The sequence below is a fragment of the Oncorhynchus kisutch genome, linkage group LG13, assembly GCF_002021735.2.
Source record: "Oncorhynchus kisutch isolate 150728-3 linkage group LG13, Okis_V2, whole genome shotgun sequence".
NCBI lineage: Eukaryota > Metazoa > Chordata > Actinopteri > Salmoniformes > Salmonidae > Oncorhynchus > Oncorhynchus kisutch.
The window spans coordinates 43,084,771-43,103,767 of record NC_034186.2 but is presented as its reverse complement, the minus strand read 5'-3'; the positions used below and the strand labels follow the sequence as shown (position 1 = coordinate 43,103,767).

Below are 18,997 nucleotides of genomic sequence, written 5' to 3'. Positions count from 1 at the left end.
AGACAGACATGCTCTCTGACACTGCGTGCTGCCTGTTCATCTGAGCCACTGCACTACACCGCCCTCGCTCTCTCCCCTCGGGGGGGAGGGAGATGAGCGCTTTGGCATCTCCAGTGATCTGGGTCACAGCGCGGCAGGGTGGCCTGCTGGTGACGGCGCTGATCCCCTCAGCCTGGGATGAAGATGGGTGAAGGCATGCCCCGTCTTTCTGCCTCAGTCACACACGTCGACCAGGCTCCAAGAGACTCCCGGGCAATGTTCCATCCCATGCACCGTTAGGCTACAACGCTACTGAGAACTTTCTGGAAAGTTCTAGAAACGAGCTTATTTAAATGGAACATGCATTGGGCGGAGAAGACCTTACCCCGCACACATCAGCGGCCTGTCCGGCCATTTCGTTCCAAAGTGTTTACCGATGCGCAGGGCAAGCTAGTCACGCTTGCTCATTGAAACTTGTGCACGGGTCTGATAACCAGACCCACACTAACCAGGTGACATCCTAGGAACTAATGGATTAATTCTCGCTGCGTCTAATGTGCAATGCATTAGGGGGAGCTGTCTCATATGCACAATGCAGCTAGCTGTCTGGCTTACTGTTGCTCTCTCTCCGAGTCGCTAGGCAGGAGGCTAGCAGCGCTTGTCAGCCGGGATCTCTTGCCACGCTGATTGGACTGGCTGTCACGTCGGGCTTAATGGGCTCTGACGGCTTGCTCTCCTATCTGAGCCTCCACACACATCCCAGCAGTCCCGGCTCTTGGGGTTTAGAGGCATCGCTGCCTCCCAGCAGTGGATCTGAAACCCTTATTACATAAACATTGTTTATGTAATAAGGGCTCGACCCAGGTTCTGACTGCTCTGCTTGGAAGTACGCTTTACTGAACGCGGTCCTGTGTGGCCACATGTAAGCATGTCCATGGTTAAGCGATTCTTGTTGACTTCTCCACTGACGCGAACATGTTTACTCTCTGATGAGTAACCTTTTTCATAGTTTGACAAATTTTACATATTTGCTTAAAACCCATCCCGACCAACTCATATGGGCCTTTCTATGACGTTGATTTCCATTCCCTCGGGAACCCTCAACCGTTGCACATTTTTGTTGTTGTATTTCAGTACTAGCATATCCTGGCTCAATAGAACGTCATCGTGCAACGACCGGAACGATTATCAAGATTGGGCTTTGAACTAGACAAGAGGATAGCAACACAGACCTCTATCCCATATGTGGCATAATTATCCCCAACCACAACAGCCTGTGTGGAACCTTCCAGCAGTGCTCGAAGTGATCCCCGGTGTGCCACAGAGGTGAGCCGGACTCAGATCAATGGGCTTGAAGGTCATCGGTTTTATCTTTCTCTTGTGACCGGGGGAAATCTGACAGGGGCCAGCGGTGGCTTGTTAACCGGGACTCGGCCAGCCAAACAGCAGGGCTTGAGCCGTCAACCCATAGAGCAAACTGAGAGGGCTAGCATCGGATAAGCCATAGCAATTGCGCCAGTGGAAAAAAACCTGTGTCTTCTGTTTGCACGAGGCAGGTTTCTTTCACAGATGTTTGTCACTAAATGACCATTTAGAGCCCCCCTGCTCCCTAAGCTTATTTATGAAGCCTGTTTGTCAGGAACCATGGGGTTTACGATGCTGCGCACAGATGAGATTAATTTTCATACACACAGAAAGAGAGAAGAGGAGTAATTGAGTAAGCGATGGACTAAAAGAGAGCGCTGGAGAGATGGTGGGGGGCAGATCAAGGTCTCAGTCGTTGTATAATTAACTAGTGACTGCGCCAGGATCGCAGCTTCGATTACTGTCCTTCCCAGACACACAACACAACCCAGCCATCCTCAGGGCAGCATTTGGCTCGTATTTATTTAACGCATCTTAATCGTGTTTTAGTTGAGCATAATTCCCTGCCTTTATCTTGCAGCGAACACATTGTTCACACACTATAATATCAGCATCGCCTTTTTACTGGTGCTGACCTCAATTTACCCTGCTGCTGTAGTACACAATTCCCCGGCGCATCTGGCCTGAGGCGCTAGCAGCACTTGAGGTTTGCACCCGACTGACTTACCACCGGCTCTGGTTACAGAGTGAGCTTGTCGGGGAATGAGGCGATGGGTGTGGAGGTGTTAGCTGCGAGGCAGAGGGCGGTGCTTGACTTGGCAAAATCAGCACTTTTTATTTCGGGGTGGTAAATGGGTTACCTGCCTGTGTTGCTCGGTGAGGCTGAGTAATGCCTTGTCTTGCCAACAGGCCCCCGAGCTGCAATTAGAAGAGCTCTTCGTCTCTCTCATTTTTTGTTTCTGTCTCCTTTTCTGTCACTGTCTACCCCCCACTCCAGACAGTTACTCCAAAGGGACTAGCAAGACAGCATGAGTCTTACTCTCTCTCTCTCACACACACACCACTCTGATCTTATTCTGCCTCAGTTAATGATTTTTTAAATTCCTGCATATTTATTATGTCATGTAGCGTAATGTGGTTCGTTGGGCTTCTGACCTTGTGTGAAACTGTTATGACGAGTGGGTGGACGGGGGTGTTAGTGTGTGTGTCTGTGTCTCGAGAAACCTGAATGTTCTCTTTATGATACGATTGTGTGGGGGAGGGGTTGTCTTTGAGCCCCTGGTAAATCTAGGTCACCCATAGTGCCACAGTGTTCCTACCATAACCATCCAGTACAGTATCCAGTGCGAGTATGACGGAAGCGGATCGGTAGCACCACCACCTGCGCTCTACTGTACTTTCCACCGACCCACGGATCATTTAGACAAAGGCCCGACTCCAAGCCCTTTGAATCGACTGATGAAATAAGTCCTGCTATAAGCAGCTTCAGGAAAATGGCCCCCTCTTTTGAAGTGATGAAGAACACACACGTGCACACCAATGCTGCATATAAACTCTGGATTGCAGATGCTATGTATTAGCCGGTGAGAGGCTTTGAAGCCACCGGTCGGCCATCTTGGCACTCCCCAGTAGGAGCAGTCCTCCATTGGAATGAATGGGATCCTGCAGTATTTCAATTACATGTTTCAAGGACAACATGACATGTATTTTTGTTATAGTGGGGACAGTAATATTAGAACTTTCCAGAAATTGTATTTGAAGGAATTTTCTAAATATATGTTTTCATATCTTATTTTTTATCTTTAGCTCACGTAATACCATTTAAAAGTAAGCCATTTTTATTTAACCTTTTATTTAACTAGGCAAGTCAGTTAAGACTAGTTCATTATATTAAGGGATCTGTAATAGAATACTTGTGGCTAAAATAAATATATACATTAAATATATACATTAATAAATGCATATTTGGAGCTTCCAAAAAATGTCGACAATGGTGAGGGAATGCCATGATGGAGGTGTGCTGCCTTCAAAACATTGGCCCCCTGTCAGTGATCTAGTGTGCGTGTATAAATCCTTGGTGCACACACTCGTGCATGCTCTCATGTGAGCGTGCACATACACATACATAATATATGCCCACACATCTCACATGTATATTGTACGCAGGCAAGCACGCATTGCCAATATCATTTGACCAATGCACAAGTGTGCACGCATCCGATTCCAGCCTCACCCACACCCTGACGGCTTTCCCTTTTATCGCTCCCTTTCTTCGAGTGCAGGGATGACAAGCCAGTGGCACGGATTCAGAGACACCAAGGACTTTGTATCGGAGGGGGTAGCTCATCTGAAGAGTGACTCAGAGAGAGGAGACCTACTGTAGCCTTATTTACTGCCATTAGTTGACTAATGACGCTTTTAATTAGTAGTGACATGCGCCGTTAATTTAATCAAACTGTTTACAACTGGCCCTGTCAACGAGATTCCTCCAGACCCAGATTGATGTTGTCATGGTGCTGCACTTGGTTTAATTATTGGACTGCTTAAATAGTGGCGTGGGAGGGTGGGTTGTTGAGCGACAGAGTACTTGTATGTTTCATGTGCATGCGAGTACATGTGCATGCTAGTATCTACGCTATTATTAAGCTCATATTATTATCATCTCTTTGGTGTTTGCGCTTGTAATGAAAGCATATCAAATGTTTAGTTCCAACCTACCCATAATGCATTGTCATACCTCCCCCTCCTCGTGTCCAATCTCGTTAAAGCGTTACAGGTTGTTGTGTGCCAGGCTGGCAGTGACAGTCAAGCCCTTCAACTGTCTGTCGTTGTTTGCTTCCTGAAATGAAATGAATCAGTTGCCCCCTAAACTGTTCTTAGCGTATTGGCCCGATATATGGAGAAAGCTACTAGCTACACACATCCAATTAGCATTAGCTGGGCAGAAACAGCTGAAACACAGCAGTGTCCTAACCCAGTACTCTTTGAGCAACACTTTACTTAAAGCCTGCAGGTATCATACAATACTTTAGAACTTGGCATAAACATGTATGAACTGTTATAATGTTCATTAGGCTGTATTCTGATTCTCGGTCTGGGGTTATGGGCAACATCTACCTAATGTGAGCTGAATTTAATTTTAGCCTGTGTGTTGGTGATGCCAGGCTGTGCCCAGTCCTATTGGGTTGATACAGTTTCTCTGTTGTTTTTTCCCATGAAGAGGGGGGTGAAGACCGAATGTGCCCCTGTGGCACCGCTGCTGACAACCGTTTGACATTTGACCTTTTGGCCTGCTGTGACTCCATTGGCTCTTAAAGGCTCAATATAGTCACTGCAAATCATGGCCCAGAGTCTTATGAAATCCAACCCTGCTATGACTGGGCCTCTGAGAATTGTCTGAAATATTGTTCTTTTCCCACTGGAAGAAGGAATTATTGAATTTATGTATTTAGCTGAACACTTAGTGAGACACAAAAGGAAACTCAAGGGTATGTTAATATAAAATTGCTCTTTAATCAGATCATTTGGGGAAATTGTACCTCATCCTGGAAATGCTGGAGACCGGCTTTGATTGAAAAAGACCCCCAATTCCCCACTTCTAACAAAGAGCTAAAGAGAGAGGGGGAGCGTGAGATCAAGCCCAAATAAATACGCTTTCTGTTGGAGATGGAGAACGAGGGAATCGACAAAACGCGCAGTCAGCAGTGCTTCCTCCACTTCACTTTAACTCCATTACACACAATTGAGTGTCATTTACTTCAGTGCGTTTGTTGCAGGTTGGTATTTATTGAGATGACTCATATACTGGAGGCAGCTCTGCAGAGTGGTCACTAGCTGGCACAGCCACGAAGTCATGAAATCTGATTTAAACCTTAACCATAATGCTAACCCTAATGCCTTGCCCTAACCTTAAATGAATACCAAAAAGCTCAACCCATAAAAATGAATTTGTACGATATTGACTTTGCAGCTAGCCCATCTAGCAGAAACCGCTCCGTTCTGCCTCCGGGGCAAGATTCATGACAATGAACGTCAATCTGCACATTTGTTTTGACTCGCGCGCCTCTCAAACCTGCAAAGGCTGGCCTGTCTGGCAGTCCGTCTTCTGTGGTACACAAGTGTGCTACAGAGAGGGCGAATGAGAACGACAGTGTATTTTCCTCGTTCTTTCTCGTGCACTCTGTCACACGCACGTGTATAAGCGCACAGTCTATCTCACACACACACAGGCACAGCAGTCAGAGCCGTCAGGGTGCCGGGGCCTGTTTTATCTGCAGCTCACAGTGGGTAGTGTGAAAATGCCAGGCCGCCAGTCATCCTGGAGGAAGTGCTGCGCTGCAGATTAGAAGCCCAAGCTGCAGCAGCTGAGTGGAATGGGACACCACCGGGCGACGCTCACACAGCAAACGTTCTGAAAACCAGAAAATATAATTATCTCTCTTTCTCCTCCTTGGTCCGCTCCCTCTCTGTCTCTCTTTCTCTCTTGCTCGCTCAGGTTGTTCCTCAGAGGATGTTTTCCTTGTGCGTACTGTAGATATTTGAATAACACACGCGATATGGTTGATTTAGATAAATTGTGTCCAATAGTCAAAGTTCCTCTCTTTGACTATGATTCTGGTTGTCTCTACTGAATGACTGGAACAGCTCGCTAGTCTGTTGAAGTTGATCTGCTTTGACACCAATGGAAGCCGTGCCTTTCTTCGTACATGCGAATGTGTGGTGCACGTGCATCTGTGTAAAGCGGTTTGTGGGGTCACACAGAGTTCTATTTCTTATGTGGTAGGTGAATGTAGCCTTAAGCGTATAAAGGCATAAAACAGTCCTTGTGTTGTGTGTTGCAGGACTCTGCCCAGGACGGAGTGATCACCAGAGACATCCACCGGACATTCCCCGCTCACGACTACTTCAAAGACACTGATGGAGACGGGCAGGATTCCCTTTACAAGATCTGTAAGGTACGGATAGATGGCACTCTTTTTAAAAAAGAAGATTTGTTTGTGGATCTTTTCTGTATTTTGTTGTTTTCTTAGGGTTTGGTAGTGAAGAGGAGACAGGAAAGATATGAGTATGAGTCAGGCCAGTGGGTGGGGATACCTGTTTCGATGTTTCTGTACCACTAAATCTATCCAGGATCACTCGCCAGAGCAGCTAACAGCTTACCTTGTATGTTAAACTTGGATATGAATAAATAAGTACACAGACCCAGACCTGGGTTCAAATACTATTGAAAATCATTGCAAATACTTAATCTGTGCTTGATTGAGCTTGACTTGCTTAATGGACCAATAGAAAAGTCCCCAAACTGCAAACCCCATTCATCCAGCACTCCAAGCAGGCTAGATCTTACTCTCAATGTATTTGAAAGATTTCAAATACTATTTGAACCCAGGTCTGCGCAGAACTATAAATTATAAACTGAAATGTACAAGCAAACACAAACCACACAATACTGTGCACACCAAGTTGCCATAGTAAAACATATTGGGACGCACAGATGCGGTAGCGGACTTTGTGACTTGCTTTTAGAGTTCGGAAACAAGCTACACAAATCCAATGTATGTTTTTACGAGTCCAGAATGAAGCTACGTGTGTCCCACATGTCGTTTTTCAGACAACACAGAAGCATGCTGTGGAGCAAATGTTGAGTGTCAGAAAGCCTCATCCTCTGTTACCATCTAGGCCAGTTGAGTGCCAGGCTCTCATTTGTATGCAAATACATGTAGATTGCCTCTTGATAAGGTTGGCTACATCCTGAAGAGAGACACTTTTGTCTCCCATGTTCTTCCTAAAGTGTTTTATTTTAGGTGAGTTCAATGTACCTGTGATGTCCTTGTGAAGGATTGGGGTCAGGGCGAGTATGGGAAAAAAACAGCTGCAGCCCCCCCCCCCCCCATGTCCCAAAAAATGTAATTCATTACGATCTAAAAGGCTAAAACTGATCGTAGATTAGCACGTTTTATGAGTACAGGCCCAGGTATAGAGGAAACAACAGGGTGACAATGTGAACATTGGGTCAAATTCTCCAGCATTCTCCCCATCACGTGATTGGTTGTACCCACTGTTCCTAGGCCATCATTGTATATAAGAATTTGTTCTGAACTGACTTGCCTAGTTAAATAAATAAAAAAATTGGTCCGACTGACAAATAGGGATGTTGTCTATCACGGCCACCCCCATCCATCGAGCACTGTACATCCTTCAAGCCACGGCAAAGCGAGCTGAATGGCGACACTCCATCAAACTTTTCTCTATCCCGAGACAGCCTGGCGAGGTATAGCTCCGGGGGTGGCAGTTAAGTGTAGCGGTTAAGAGCGCTGGCCCAGTAACCGAAAGGTTGCTGGTTCGAATCCTCGAGCTTACAAGGTGAACAATCTGTTGGTGTGCCCTTGAGCAAGGCTCTAAGCCATAATTGCTCCTCTAAGTCGATCTGGATAAGGTTGTCTGCTAATGACTAAAATGTAATTACGCTTTCATGTGAATTCTTTGCCAAACAGAAAACCAATTGAATTGGTGAAAAGCCCATATTTCATTTTTATATTAAAAGCAATGGAGGGCGATTCAAGATACCCTTGTAAAGTTTGTTACAGCAAGCAAGATGCATGGAAATGTCGATTTCAATCCATTTTGTTAAGGTTAGCCGTTAACGCCAATAATTATGCCACTACATGGCATGAATGGTCATGATGACAACTGACGGCAAACCCTTTATACACTACGAGCGGTGTTCTAACTTTAGATAGGTATGGTTGCTCAACTTCAATTTTCGTGCAAGGCTCCAATTGACATCAATGAATGCTTATCTCAATTCTGAATCGGGCCCTTTGATGGTACGAGTCACAAGCCAGGTAGTTACGTAGCAGCTTTTGTATTCCATTATGTCACGCTTAGGACATGGTTATGTAGACCCCTTAGGACAGAGGGTTCGAGTGAAGTCAAATGTATGCACTAGTAGGGCAGAAGGGTCAAATAGTAGTGCACTATTTTGTAGAATAGAGTGTTATGAGATGTAACCTAAGTACATATTGTCGTCTTTCCCTACAGTAAAAGACGACAATAGATTTTAGGAGGGTGTTACGCCAACTGCTTACCGACTGCTGTTCTTTTAAGAAGACTTGTGCAGGGAGCCATCTCTCTCTCTCTGCCCCCCCCTTCTCCCTCTGTTGTTAAATCTGCCCTTTGAAAACAGGGCTTTGCGCAGCTTTCCATCTCTTGATTGGCACAGCCAGATTAAAGTCGCTCAGGCAAAGACAGTCCCGAAAGGGTTTCAGCAAGAAACGGGAGGGCCGAGGCAGTCTCCTCAGGAAATATGCTTTCTATGCTGTTCATCTCCCAACTCAACATGTACTATCAGTGTGACAGCTGGTTATACTATATAGTCTATGCCAGAGATTTTTGAACTGGGTACTGCAGGGGATCTGATTTTGGGGGGGGGGGGGGGGGGGGATAAGACTTCATTGCCAAAATCGAACTATCTGGTTCATATGGCTGAAATTACAGTCAATGGAGATAATTATAGGTATTTTGTCTGTATATAAAATTCTTAGGTGGGCCGTCTAAATATTTAGAACAGTTTCACTATCAACTTAAACGACCAAAACCAGATAAAAAGCATGCAAAAAATATATATTTAAATATATACAGTGCATTCGGAAAGTATTCAGACCGCTTGACTTTTTCCACATTTTGTTACGTTACAACCTTACTCTCAAAGATTAAATAAAACATGTTCCTCATCAATCTACACACAATACCCCATAATGACAAAGGGTTTTTAGAAATGTTTGCAAATGTAATTCAAAATAAAAACAAAAGTACCTTATTTACATAAGATCTGTTGCTATGAGACATGAAATTGAGCTCAGGTGCCTCCTGTTTCCATTGATCTTTATTTTATTTTATTTATTAACCAGGTAGGCCAGTTGAGAACAAGTTCTCATTTACAACTGCGACCTGGCCAAGATAAAGCAAAGCAGTGCAACAAAAACAACACCGTTACACATGGGATAAACAATCGTACAGTCAATAACACAATAGAAAAATCTGTATTCAGTGTGTGCAAATTAAGTAAGGAGGTAAGGCAATAAATAGGCCAATAGTGGCGAAGTAATTACAACTTAGCAATTTGCACTGGAGTGATATCATCCTTGAGATGTTTTTACAACTTGATTGGAGTCCACCTGTGGTAAATTCAATTGATCGGACATGATTTGGAATGGCACACCTGTCTATATAAGGTCCTATAGTTGACAGTGCATGTCAGAGCAAAAACCAAGCCATGAGGTCAAAGGGATTGTCTGTAGAACTCCAACACAGGATTGTGACGAGGCACAGATCTGTGGAAGGGTACCAAAAAATGTCTGCAGCATTGAAGGTCCCCAAGAACACAGTGCCCTCCATTATTCTTAAATGGAAGAAGTTTGGAACCACCAAGACTCTTCCTAGAGCTGGCTGCCCAGTCAAACTGAGCAATCCGGGGGGAAGGGCCTTGCTCAGGGAGGTGACCAAGAACGCGATGCTCACTCTGACAAAGCTCCAGAGTTCCTCTGTGGAGATGGGAGAACCTTCCAGAAGGACAACCATCTCTGCAGCACTGCACCAATCAGGCCTTTATAGTGGAGTGGCTAGACGGAAGCCATTCCTCAGTAAAAGGCCCATGACAGCCCGCTTGGAGTTTGCCAAAAGGCGTCTTAAGGACTCTGACCATGAGAAACAAGATTCTCTGGTCTGATGAAACCAAGATCGAACATCTGGAGGAAACTTGGCACCATCCCTTTGGTGAAGCATGGTAGTGGCAGCATCATGCTGTGGTGATTTTTCAACGGGTGAGAGACTCATCAGGATCAAGGGAAAGATGAACAGAGCAAAGTACAGAGCGATCCTAGATGAAAACCTGCTCCAGTGCCTTCCGGACCTCAGGCTGGGGCGACGGTTCACCTTCCAACAGGACAATGACCCTAAGCACACAGTCAATACAACGCAGGAGTGGCTTCTGGACACGTTTCTGAATGTCCTTGAGTGGCCCAGCCAGAGCCTGGACTTGAACCCGGTCGAACATCTCTGGACAAACCTGAAAATAGCTGTGCAGCGACGCTCCCCATCCAACCTGACAGAGCTTGAGAGGGTCTGCAGAGAAGAATGGGACTCCCCAAATACAGGTGTGCCAAGCTTGTAGCAACATACCCAAGAAGGCTTGAGTCTGTAATCGCTGCCAAATGTGCTAAAACAGAGTACTGAGTAAAGGGTCTCAATACTTGTAAATGTGATTTTTCTATTTCCTTATTTATTAATTTGCAAATTCTTTTAAAAAAAATGTTTTTGCTTTGTCATATTTTATTTGATCCATTTTAGAATAAGGGTGTAACGTAACAAAATGTGGAAAAAGTCAACACTTCCCGAATGCAATGTATATATATTTTTTAATAATATCTTTGAGAATTAACAATCAAATAAAAGCTAGACAGCCGGGGAGAATCACACACAAAAAACACACAAAAAAGTCATTCAGAGCACGTTGATTGTATGTTTGAGCAGAGGAACACAACATAAACCATGGCAAAATGCATAGAATTGGAGAAAATTTGCTTCAAAACTGCTTAATTGTCTCTCGGCTCCATCCCAAACTGTGTTGAATTGCTGGAAATTAGCTTCAAAACAGCAACATTTTCTCTCAGCCTAATGGAAAAATGTATATTGCAGAAAAGTAGCTCTACAACAGCAACATTCTCTCTACGTCGCCAACATATAGTACCATTACCTTTCTAATAGACTACAGTGCCTTCAGAAACTATTCACACCCCTTGACTTGTTTCACATTGGTTGTGAAACAAATGTTCAGGTGTAAAAATGCACTTAAGTCATATAAGTTGCATGAACTCTCTGTGTGCAATAATAGTGTTTAACATGATTTTTTGAAGGACTACCTCATCTCTGCATCCCACTCATACAATTATCTGTAAGTTCCCTCAGTCTAGCAGTGAATTTCAAACACAGATTCAACCACAAAGACCAGGGATGTTTTCCAATGCCTCACAAAGAAGGGCACGTATTGGTAGATGGGTAAAAAATTAATAAAGCAGATATTGAATGTCCCTTTGAGCATGGTGATTAATATTAATTACACTTTGGATGGTGTATCTATACACCCAGTCACTACAAAGATACAGGCATCCTTAATAACTCAGTTTCCAGAGTGGAAGGAAACCGCTCAGAGATTTCACCATGAGGCCAATTGTTACTTTAAAACAGTTAGTTTAAATTCTGTGATAGGAGATAACTGAGGATCAACAACATTGTAGTTACTCCACAATACTAACATAGTTGACAGAGTGAAAAGAAAGCATGTACAGAATAAAAATATTCCAAAACATGCATCCTGTGTCAAAGAAATTAAATATAAAGACTTATGTTTGGGGCAAATTCAATACATCACAGAGTACCACTGCCAGTGGTGGCTGCATAATGTTATGAGTATGCTTGTCATCGGCAAGGACTAGGGAGTTTAAGAATAAAAACAAACGGAATAGAGCTAAGCACAGTTAAAGTCCTAGAGGAAAACTGGGTTCAGTCTGCCTTACAGCAGTCACTGGGAGACACATTCACCTTTCAGCAGGACAATAACCTAAAACACATGTCCAAATATACACTGGAGTTGCTTACCAAGACTACATTGAATTTTCCTGAGTGGCCTAGTTACAGTTTTGAATTAAATCGGCTTGAAAATCTATGGCAAGACTTGAAAAGGGCTGTCTAGCAATGATCGACAACCAACTTGACATAGCTTGAATATCTTTTTAAAGAATGTTTCTTGATATTGTACAATCCAGCTGTGCAGGGCTCTTAGACTTACCCAGAAAGACTCACAGCTGTTATCGCTGTCAAAGGTGATTCTAACATGTATTAACTCATGGGGTGGAATACTTATGAAATCCAGATATATTAGTGTTTATTTTTCATATTTAGTTTGACACATTTTTGAATTTTTCGTACTCTTTGACATTAGAGTATTTTGTGTAAATCGTTGGCAAAAAATTACAATTAAATACGTTTTAATCCCACGTTATGACACAACAAAATGTGGAAGAAGTCGAGGTGTGTGAATACTTTTTGAAGGCACAGTATGTTACTTTACACTTCTTCTTCCAATGAACTGTGGGGAGGTCAAAATAATGGCAATGTCTACCAAATCTATTCATTTGAAAATGTTGATTATTTCTATCAGTTTAGTTGAATGGGAGGAGGCAGGTTAAAGAAGGATGTTTAATCATTGAGACAATTGAGACATGGATTGTGTATGTGTGCCATTCAGAGGGTGAATGGGCAAGACAAAATATTTAAGTGCCTTCGAATGGGGTATGGGAGTAGGTGCCAGGCGCACCAGTTTGTGTCAAGAACTGCAACGCTTCTGGGTTTTTCACATTTCCCGTGTATATGAAAAATGGTCCACCACCCAAAGGACAGCCAGCCAACTTGACACAACATGTTAACAATTAGAGTCAACATGGGCCAGCATCCCTGTGGAACGCTATCGACACCTTGTAGAGTCCATGCCCCGACAAATTGAGGCTGTTCTGAGGGCAAAGGAGAGGGGTGCAACTCAATATTATTAAGGCGTTCTTAATGTTTCGTATACTCTGTTTTTGTCTAGAACTGTGAAACTGCACAGGTTGAGCAAATTGAAAACACAAACAACAAACAGAACACCTTAACATGTCAAAAGGACTTTCTCTCTGAAACACTGAAATGCCTGTTGAATGCCAGAGATTTGGGAATTTACAGTAAACATTTAGTGTCACATTTTTACAAATAACTTGTTCAGTATGTTACATGCATGCTATACAAAGACACGCACGCACACACACACACCGTTTCTTGTTCATTGTTTGTTATGAAGTACCTATTGCCTAACGTTGTCCCCTCTCCGCTCTGTGTTCCAGGCCTATTCAGTCTACGATGAGGAGATTGGCTACTGTCAGGGACAGTCCTTCCTGGCTGCTGTACTACTACTGCATGTATGTGGGGGATCAAATGTCAATACAATGTCTATGGAACCACAGAGACGAGTTGAGACTGAAGTCTACCCAAACAGTTCCAACAAAAATCTACAAAGACAATTTTTTTTTTAAAGTGTTGAATTGGCTCTGTGAAAATATTGCACTTATCCTGAGTGCACTTATTAACAGCCTGTATTAGGACTGATAGTGAGAACAATGGACAGGGAATGAAGGAAAGTTTTGGTTGAGCAGAGGGAGGAGTGAATAGGTAAACAACAGGCTAGTAAATCTGACAGGAGGATGACTGGTAAAAAAAGAGAGGGGTGAAGGAGAGACGACGTGAGAGAGGGAGGGAGGTGGGAAGGAGGGGGAGAGAGAAAGAGATGGATTGAGAAATGTGGAGAGGGACAAGTGCAGAGAGGATGAGTAATAAAGAAGAAATGTGGAGGGAGAGGAGGGGGGGGGGGGGAGATCCCCTTTGGGAGGCAGGGGAAGTGTCAGGAATATTAATGGCTGCGCCTGTCTCAGCCCAGGACACACACACTGTCACCCAGATTAAATACCCACTGCTCTGTGTGGGTGGGTGTATTTCTCTCACGCACATTCTCTCTTTTGCTCTCGCTCTCTCACACATTGAAGAGGGGGGTGGACATAATCACACCCTGTGTATTTCACACTGACACTCCCACCTTCTGGCTTTTTTTTCCCAAACCCACCAGATTCTCACCTTGCTTCTCTTACTCACACACCTCATCCTCCTTTCTGTTTAAGTCCCTCTCTCACTCTCCTCTTTTGCTCCAACCGTCTCCCAACTATTCCCAAGTGGGACAAAGAATGTTTGGAGGAAACATCCCTCTTTAATCCACAGACAGACAACACTTTCAAGTGACAAATTCCACCAAGAATTTATCCTACTTATGTTTGTGGCAGTGCATTGTTTATTGAGAAAAGCCTTAGAGATTAAATGTCAACATTATATTCATCTTAACTACAGTACCAGTCAAAGGTTTGGACACGCCTACTCATTCCAGGGTTTTTATTTATTTTTTACTATTTTCTACATTGTAATCACCTAAAACGTGTTAAACAAATCAAAATATATTTTATATTTGAGATTCTTCAAAGAAGCCACCATTTGCCTTGATGACAGCTTTGCACACTCTTGGCATTCTCTCAACCAGCTTCATGAGGTAGTCACCTGGAATGCATTTAAATTAACAGGTGTGCCTTTTTAAAAGTACATTTCCGGAATTTTGTTCCTTAATGCGTTTGAGCCAATCAGTTGTGTTATGACAAGGTAGGGGTGGCATACAAAAGATAGCCCTATTTGGTGAAAGACCAAGTCAATATTATGACAAGAACAGCTCAAATAAGCAAAGAGAAAAAACAGTCCATCATTACTTTAAGACATGAAGGTCAGTCAATCATGAACATTTCAAGAACTTTGACATTTCTTGAAGTGCAGTCGCAAAACCCATCAAGCGCTCTGATGAAACTGGCTCTCATGAGGACGGCCACAGGAAAGGAAGACCCAGATTTACCTTTGTTGCAGAGGATACATTCATTCGAGTTACCAGCCTCAGAAATTGCAGCCCAAATAAATGCTTCAGTGTTCAAGTAACAGACACATCTCAACATTGACTGTTCAGAGGAGAATGCGTGAATCAGGCCTTCATGGTCGAATTGGTACAAAGATACCACTACTAAAGGACACCAATAAGAAGAAGAAGAGACTTGCTTGGGCCACAACATGAGCAATGGACATTAAACCGGTGGAAATCTGTCGTTTGGTCTGATGAGTCCAAATTTGCGATTTGGGGTTCCAACCACTGTGTCTTTGTGGGACGCAGAGTAGGTGAACGGATGATCTCTGCATGTGTGGTTCCCATCGTGAAGCATGGAGTAGTAGATGTGATGGTGTGGGGGTGCTTTGCTGGTGATTTGCTGGTGACACTGTCAGTGAATTATGTGGAATTCAAGGCACACTTAACCAGCATGGCTACCACAGCATTCTGCAACAATACGCCATCCCATCTGGTATGCGCTTAGTGGGACTATCATTTGTTTTTCAACAGGACAATGACCCAAAACACACCTACAGGCTGTGTAAGGGCTACTGAGTGATGGAGCGCTGCATCAGATGACATGGCTCCCACAATCACCCAAACTCAACCCAATTGAGATGGTTTGGGTGGACCACAAGAGTGAAGGAAAAGTAGCCAACAAGTGCTCAGCAAATGTGGGAACTCCTTCAAGAATGTTGGAAAATAATTCCAGGTGAAGCTGGTTGAGAGAATGCCAAGAGTGTGCAAAGCTGTCAAGGCAAAGGGTGGCTATTTTGAAGAATATAAAATATAACATATTTTGATTTAACACTTTTTGGTTACTACATGATTCCATATGTGTTATTTCATAGTATTGATATCTTCACTATTCTACAAAGTTTTTTTTTAATAAAGAAAAGACCTTGAATGAGTGGGTGTGTCCAGACTTTTGACTGGCACTGTATACCTCCTCTTCTTGTTTTACGTTGACATTTCTAAAATCAAATAAGTCAAGGAATAGAAGGAAACAACTTGACCTCCCGTTTCTCACATCTTCTGTCATCCCGCTTTTCATATTCTAGCTAACCCTCCTCTGGTTCTGTTTGTCCTGTGGCTGTAGATGCCTGAGGAGCAGGCATTCTGTGTGCTGGTGAAGATCATGTATGAGTACGGCCTGAGGGAGCTCTACAAGAAGAACTTTGAGGACCTGCACTGCAAGTTCTACCAGCTAGAACGTCTGCTTCAGGTTAGCATTCTTATCTTAGTGTGTGTGTATGTGCGCACGTCATCAGCACAGTGATGTAAAGTACTTAAGTAAAAAATACTTTAAAGTACTACTTAAGTAGTTTTATGGGTTATCTGTACTTAAAAATAAAAAAAATTGTTGGACTACTTTTACTTTTGCTTCCCTACATTCCTAAAGAAAATAAAGTACTTTTTACTCCATACATTTCCCCTGACACCCATGTCAGAGAGTAGGAGTGTTCCTCTGGCTATCTGTAAATACTTTTTTTTAACACAAAAATGGTGCAGTCTGGTTTGCTTATTATAAGGAATATGAAATTATTTATCCTTTTACTACTTAAGAGTATTTTAGTAATTACATTTACTTTTGATACTTCAGTATATTTAAAACCAAATACTTTTATTAAAGTACTATTTTACCAGGTGACCTTCACTTTTATTTGAGTAAGGTTGATGCACCTTATTAGGAACACTGACTGTCTCTATTCTTGTAAGTGCATTGAATTGGAGTTTAATTTTGTACGGAAATCCACTTTAGCCTCCTAAGTAGGCTTTTTTCAGCACCAAGCTGCACTGGGTTAGTATTGACAAGCACCCAAGGCTAAGGAGTATGAGCATTGATCGCTAAGGGTTGGCATACAGATGGAAGGAAGCCGTGTTCACAGCAAAGAGTGTCTGCATCCAACTATTTAGGGCAGGGGTAGCTAACCCTGTTCCTGGAGTGCTGCAGGTACTGCAGGATTTTGTTCCAACTAAACACCACACCTGACCAACTGAGCTAACTGATCAGTTCAGTGGTATGCCTAAATTCAACACACCTGGTCTTCCAGGTCGGTTCAATAAAAAAAAACGAAGTGCCCGCGGCCCCTCCAGGGCCAGGGTTGCCTACCCCTGATATTGTGAATAGTGTGTCATTTGGGACGTACTCACGGTTTCCTCCAACCCTGCTCTTCTTACATTTCCTCGTTACATTTCCACCCAAGATTTTCACACTGGGTGGGGTTTTGAAGTGTTATTGGCTTTGTGTTTGAGTTGGTGAAGGAGTGTTTGGTCCACGAATCTGCACGATTGCACATACATACACACACACACACACACACACACACACACACACACACACACACACACACACACACACAAACGCGTGCACACACGCAGAAGCTGACAAACACACACTTAGCATGATTAGCATGCTAAATGTTTCTGATCAGTGATAGATAAGTAAACAAATAGAGTTGCACCGCCACTTATTTGCCCAACCAGAGATCAATTAACCAACTATACAGAGATTCAGTGAAACAAAATCACATTGATTGATTATATGACAAGTCACAGTCTTTTGGTTGGGGAGCAGGCCTAGACTACTATGCGAGTGAAGAGTAAAATAATCGACTACTACGCTACATAACATGCTAGCTAAATGTTCTGATCAGTCCTGCTAATAGATTAACAAACTAGACTAATGATGATGAATACGCACCTCAACTTAGCTAGCTAACATTTTCCCTGTCTAATTGTAACCAAATATCTAAATGGAGATTCAGTGAACACAAAAATCTGACATTGATTTATCAAGACAAGTCCCCATGCTGTCCCAATCCAAACGGTGCTGAAATTATCATCTCGTTGACCACACATGGCTATTATTGCTTTGGGAGTTCCGTTAAGCAACCATTTGAAAATATGTCTTAAAATGTGTTAGCCTATTATTGCAATGTTTTTGTCCTTCAGCACAGTAATTCTTTATAGGTCCATCCAGTTAATTCTTTATGACTCCATCCAGGTCATTCTTTATGGGTCCATCCAGGTCATTCTTTATAGGTCCATCCAGTTAATTCTTTATGAGTCCATCCAGGTCATTCTTTATGGGTCCATCCAGGTCATTCTTTATGGATCCATCCAGTCATTCTTTATGGGTCCATCCAGTTCATTCTTTATGGGTCCATCCAGTTCATTCTTTACGGGTCCATCCAGTTCATTCTTTGTGTCCATCCAGTTCATTCTTTGGGTCCATCCAGTTCATTCTTTATGGGTCCATCCAGGTCATTCTTTATGGGTCCATCCAGGTCATTCTTTATGGGTCCATCCAGGTCATTCTTTACGGGTCCATCCAGGTCATTCTTTACGGGTCCATCCAGGTCATTCTTTACGGGTCCAACCAGGTCATTCTTTATGGGTCCATCCAGGTCATTCTTTATGGGTCCATCCAGGTCATTCTTTATGGGTCCATCCAGGTCATTCTTTATGGGTCCATCCAGGTCATTCTTTATGGGTCCATCCAGGTCATTCTTTATGGGTCCATCCAGGTCATTCTTTATGGGTCCATCCAGGTCATTCTTTATGGGTCCATCCAGGTCATTCTTTATGGGTCCATCCAGGTCATTCTTTGTGCCCATCCAGGTCATTCTTTATGGGTCCATCCAGGTCATTCTTTATGGGTCCATCCAGGCCATTTTTTGTGTCCATCCAGGTCATTCTTTATGGGTCCATCCAGGTCATTCTTTATGGGTCCATCCAGGTCATTCTTTACGGGTCCATCCAGGTCATTCTTTACGGGTCCAACCAGGTCATTCTTTATGGGTCCAACCAGGTCATTCTTTACGGGTCCAACCAGGTCATTCTTTATGGGTCCATCCAGGTCATTCTTTATGGGTCCATCCAGGTCATTCTTTATGGGTCCATCCAGGTCATTCTTTATGGATCTATCTAGTTGTGCTTAAGAAAACGTGCATGCATAGTGATGGACCGTGGACTTTGCGACGTGGTGGGAGAAGTGAATTGCCTCGCAAAGTTTAGAACTGCCATGAGGACTGTAACAGCCTAGTAACTGGCGCTGCCTAGGAACCATCATAATGAAGCATCAAATCAGGTTTA

General features: G+C 43.3%; 1 protein-coding gene across 2 annotated transcripts in view; it reads left to right on the top strand.

Annotated features, from left to right (window-relative positions):
- The window catches only part of LOC109902324 (rab GTPase-activating protein 1-like), a 162,881-nt gene that overhangs the window by 110,665 nt on the left and 33,219 nt on the right, over positions 1–18,997 (top strand). For both annotated transcript variants that reach the window (XM_031786311.1, XM_031786313.1), the window contains exons 14-16: positions 6,186–6,299; positions 13,278–13,352; positions 15,999–16,124. In XM_031786311.1, the coding sequence (XP_031642171.1) occupies positions 6,186–6,299; positions 13,278–13,352; positions 15,999–16,124 (315 nt within the window). The remainder of the gene's footprint in view (positions 1–6,185; positions 6,300–13,277; positions 13,353–15,998; positions 16,125–18,997) is intronic.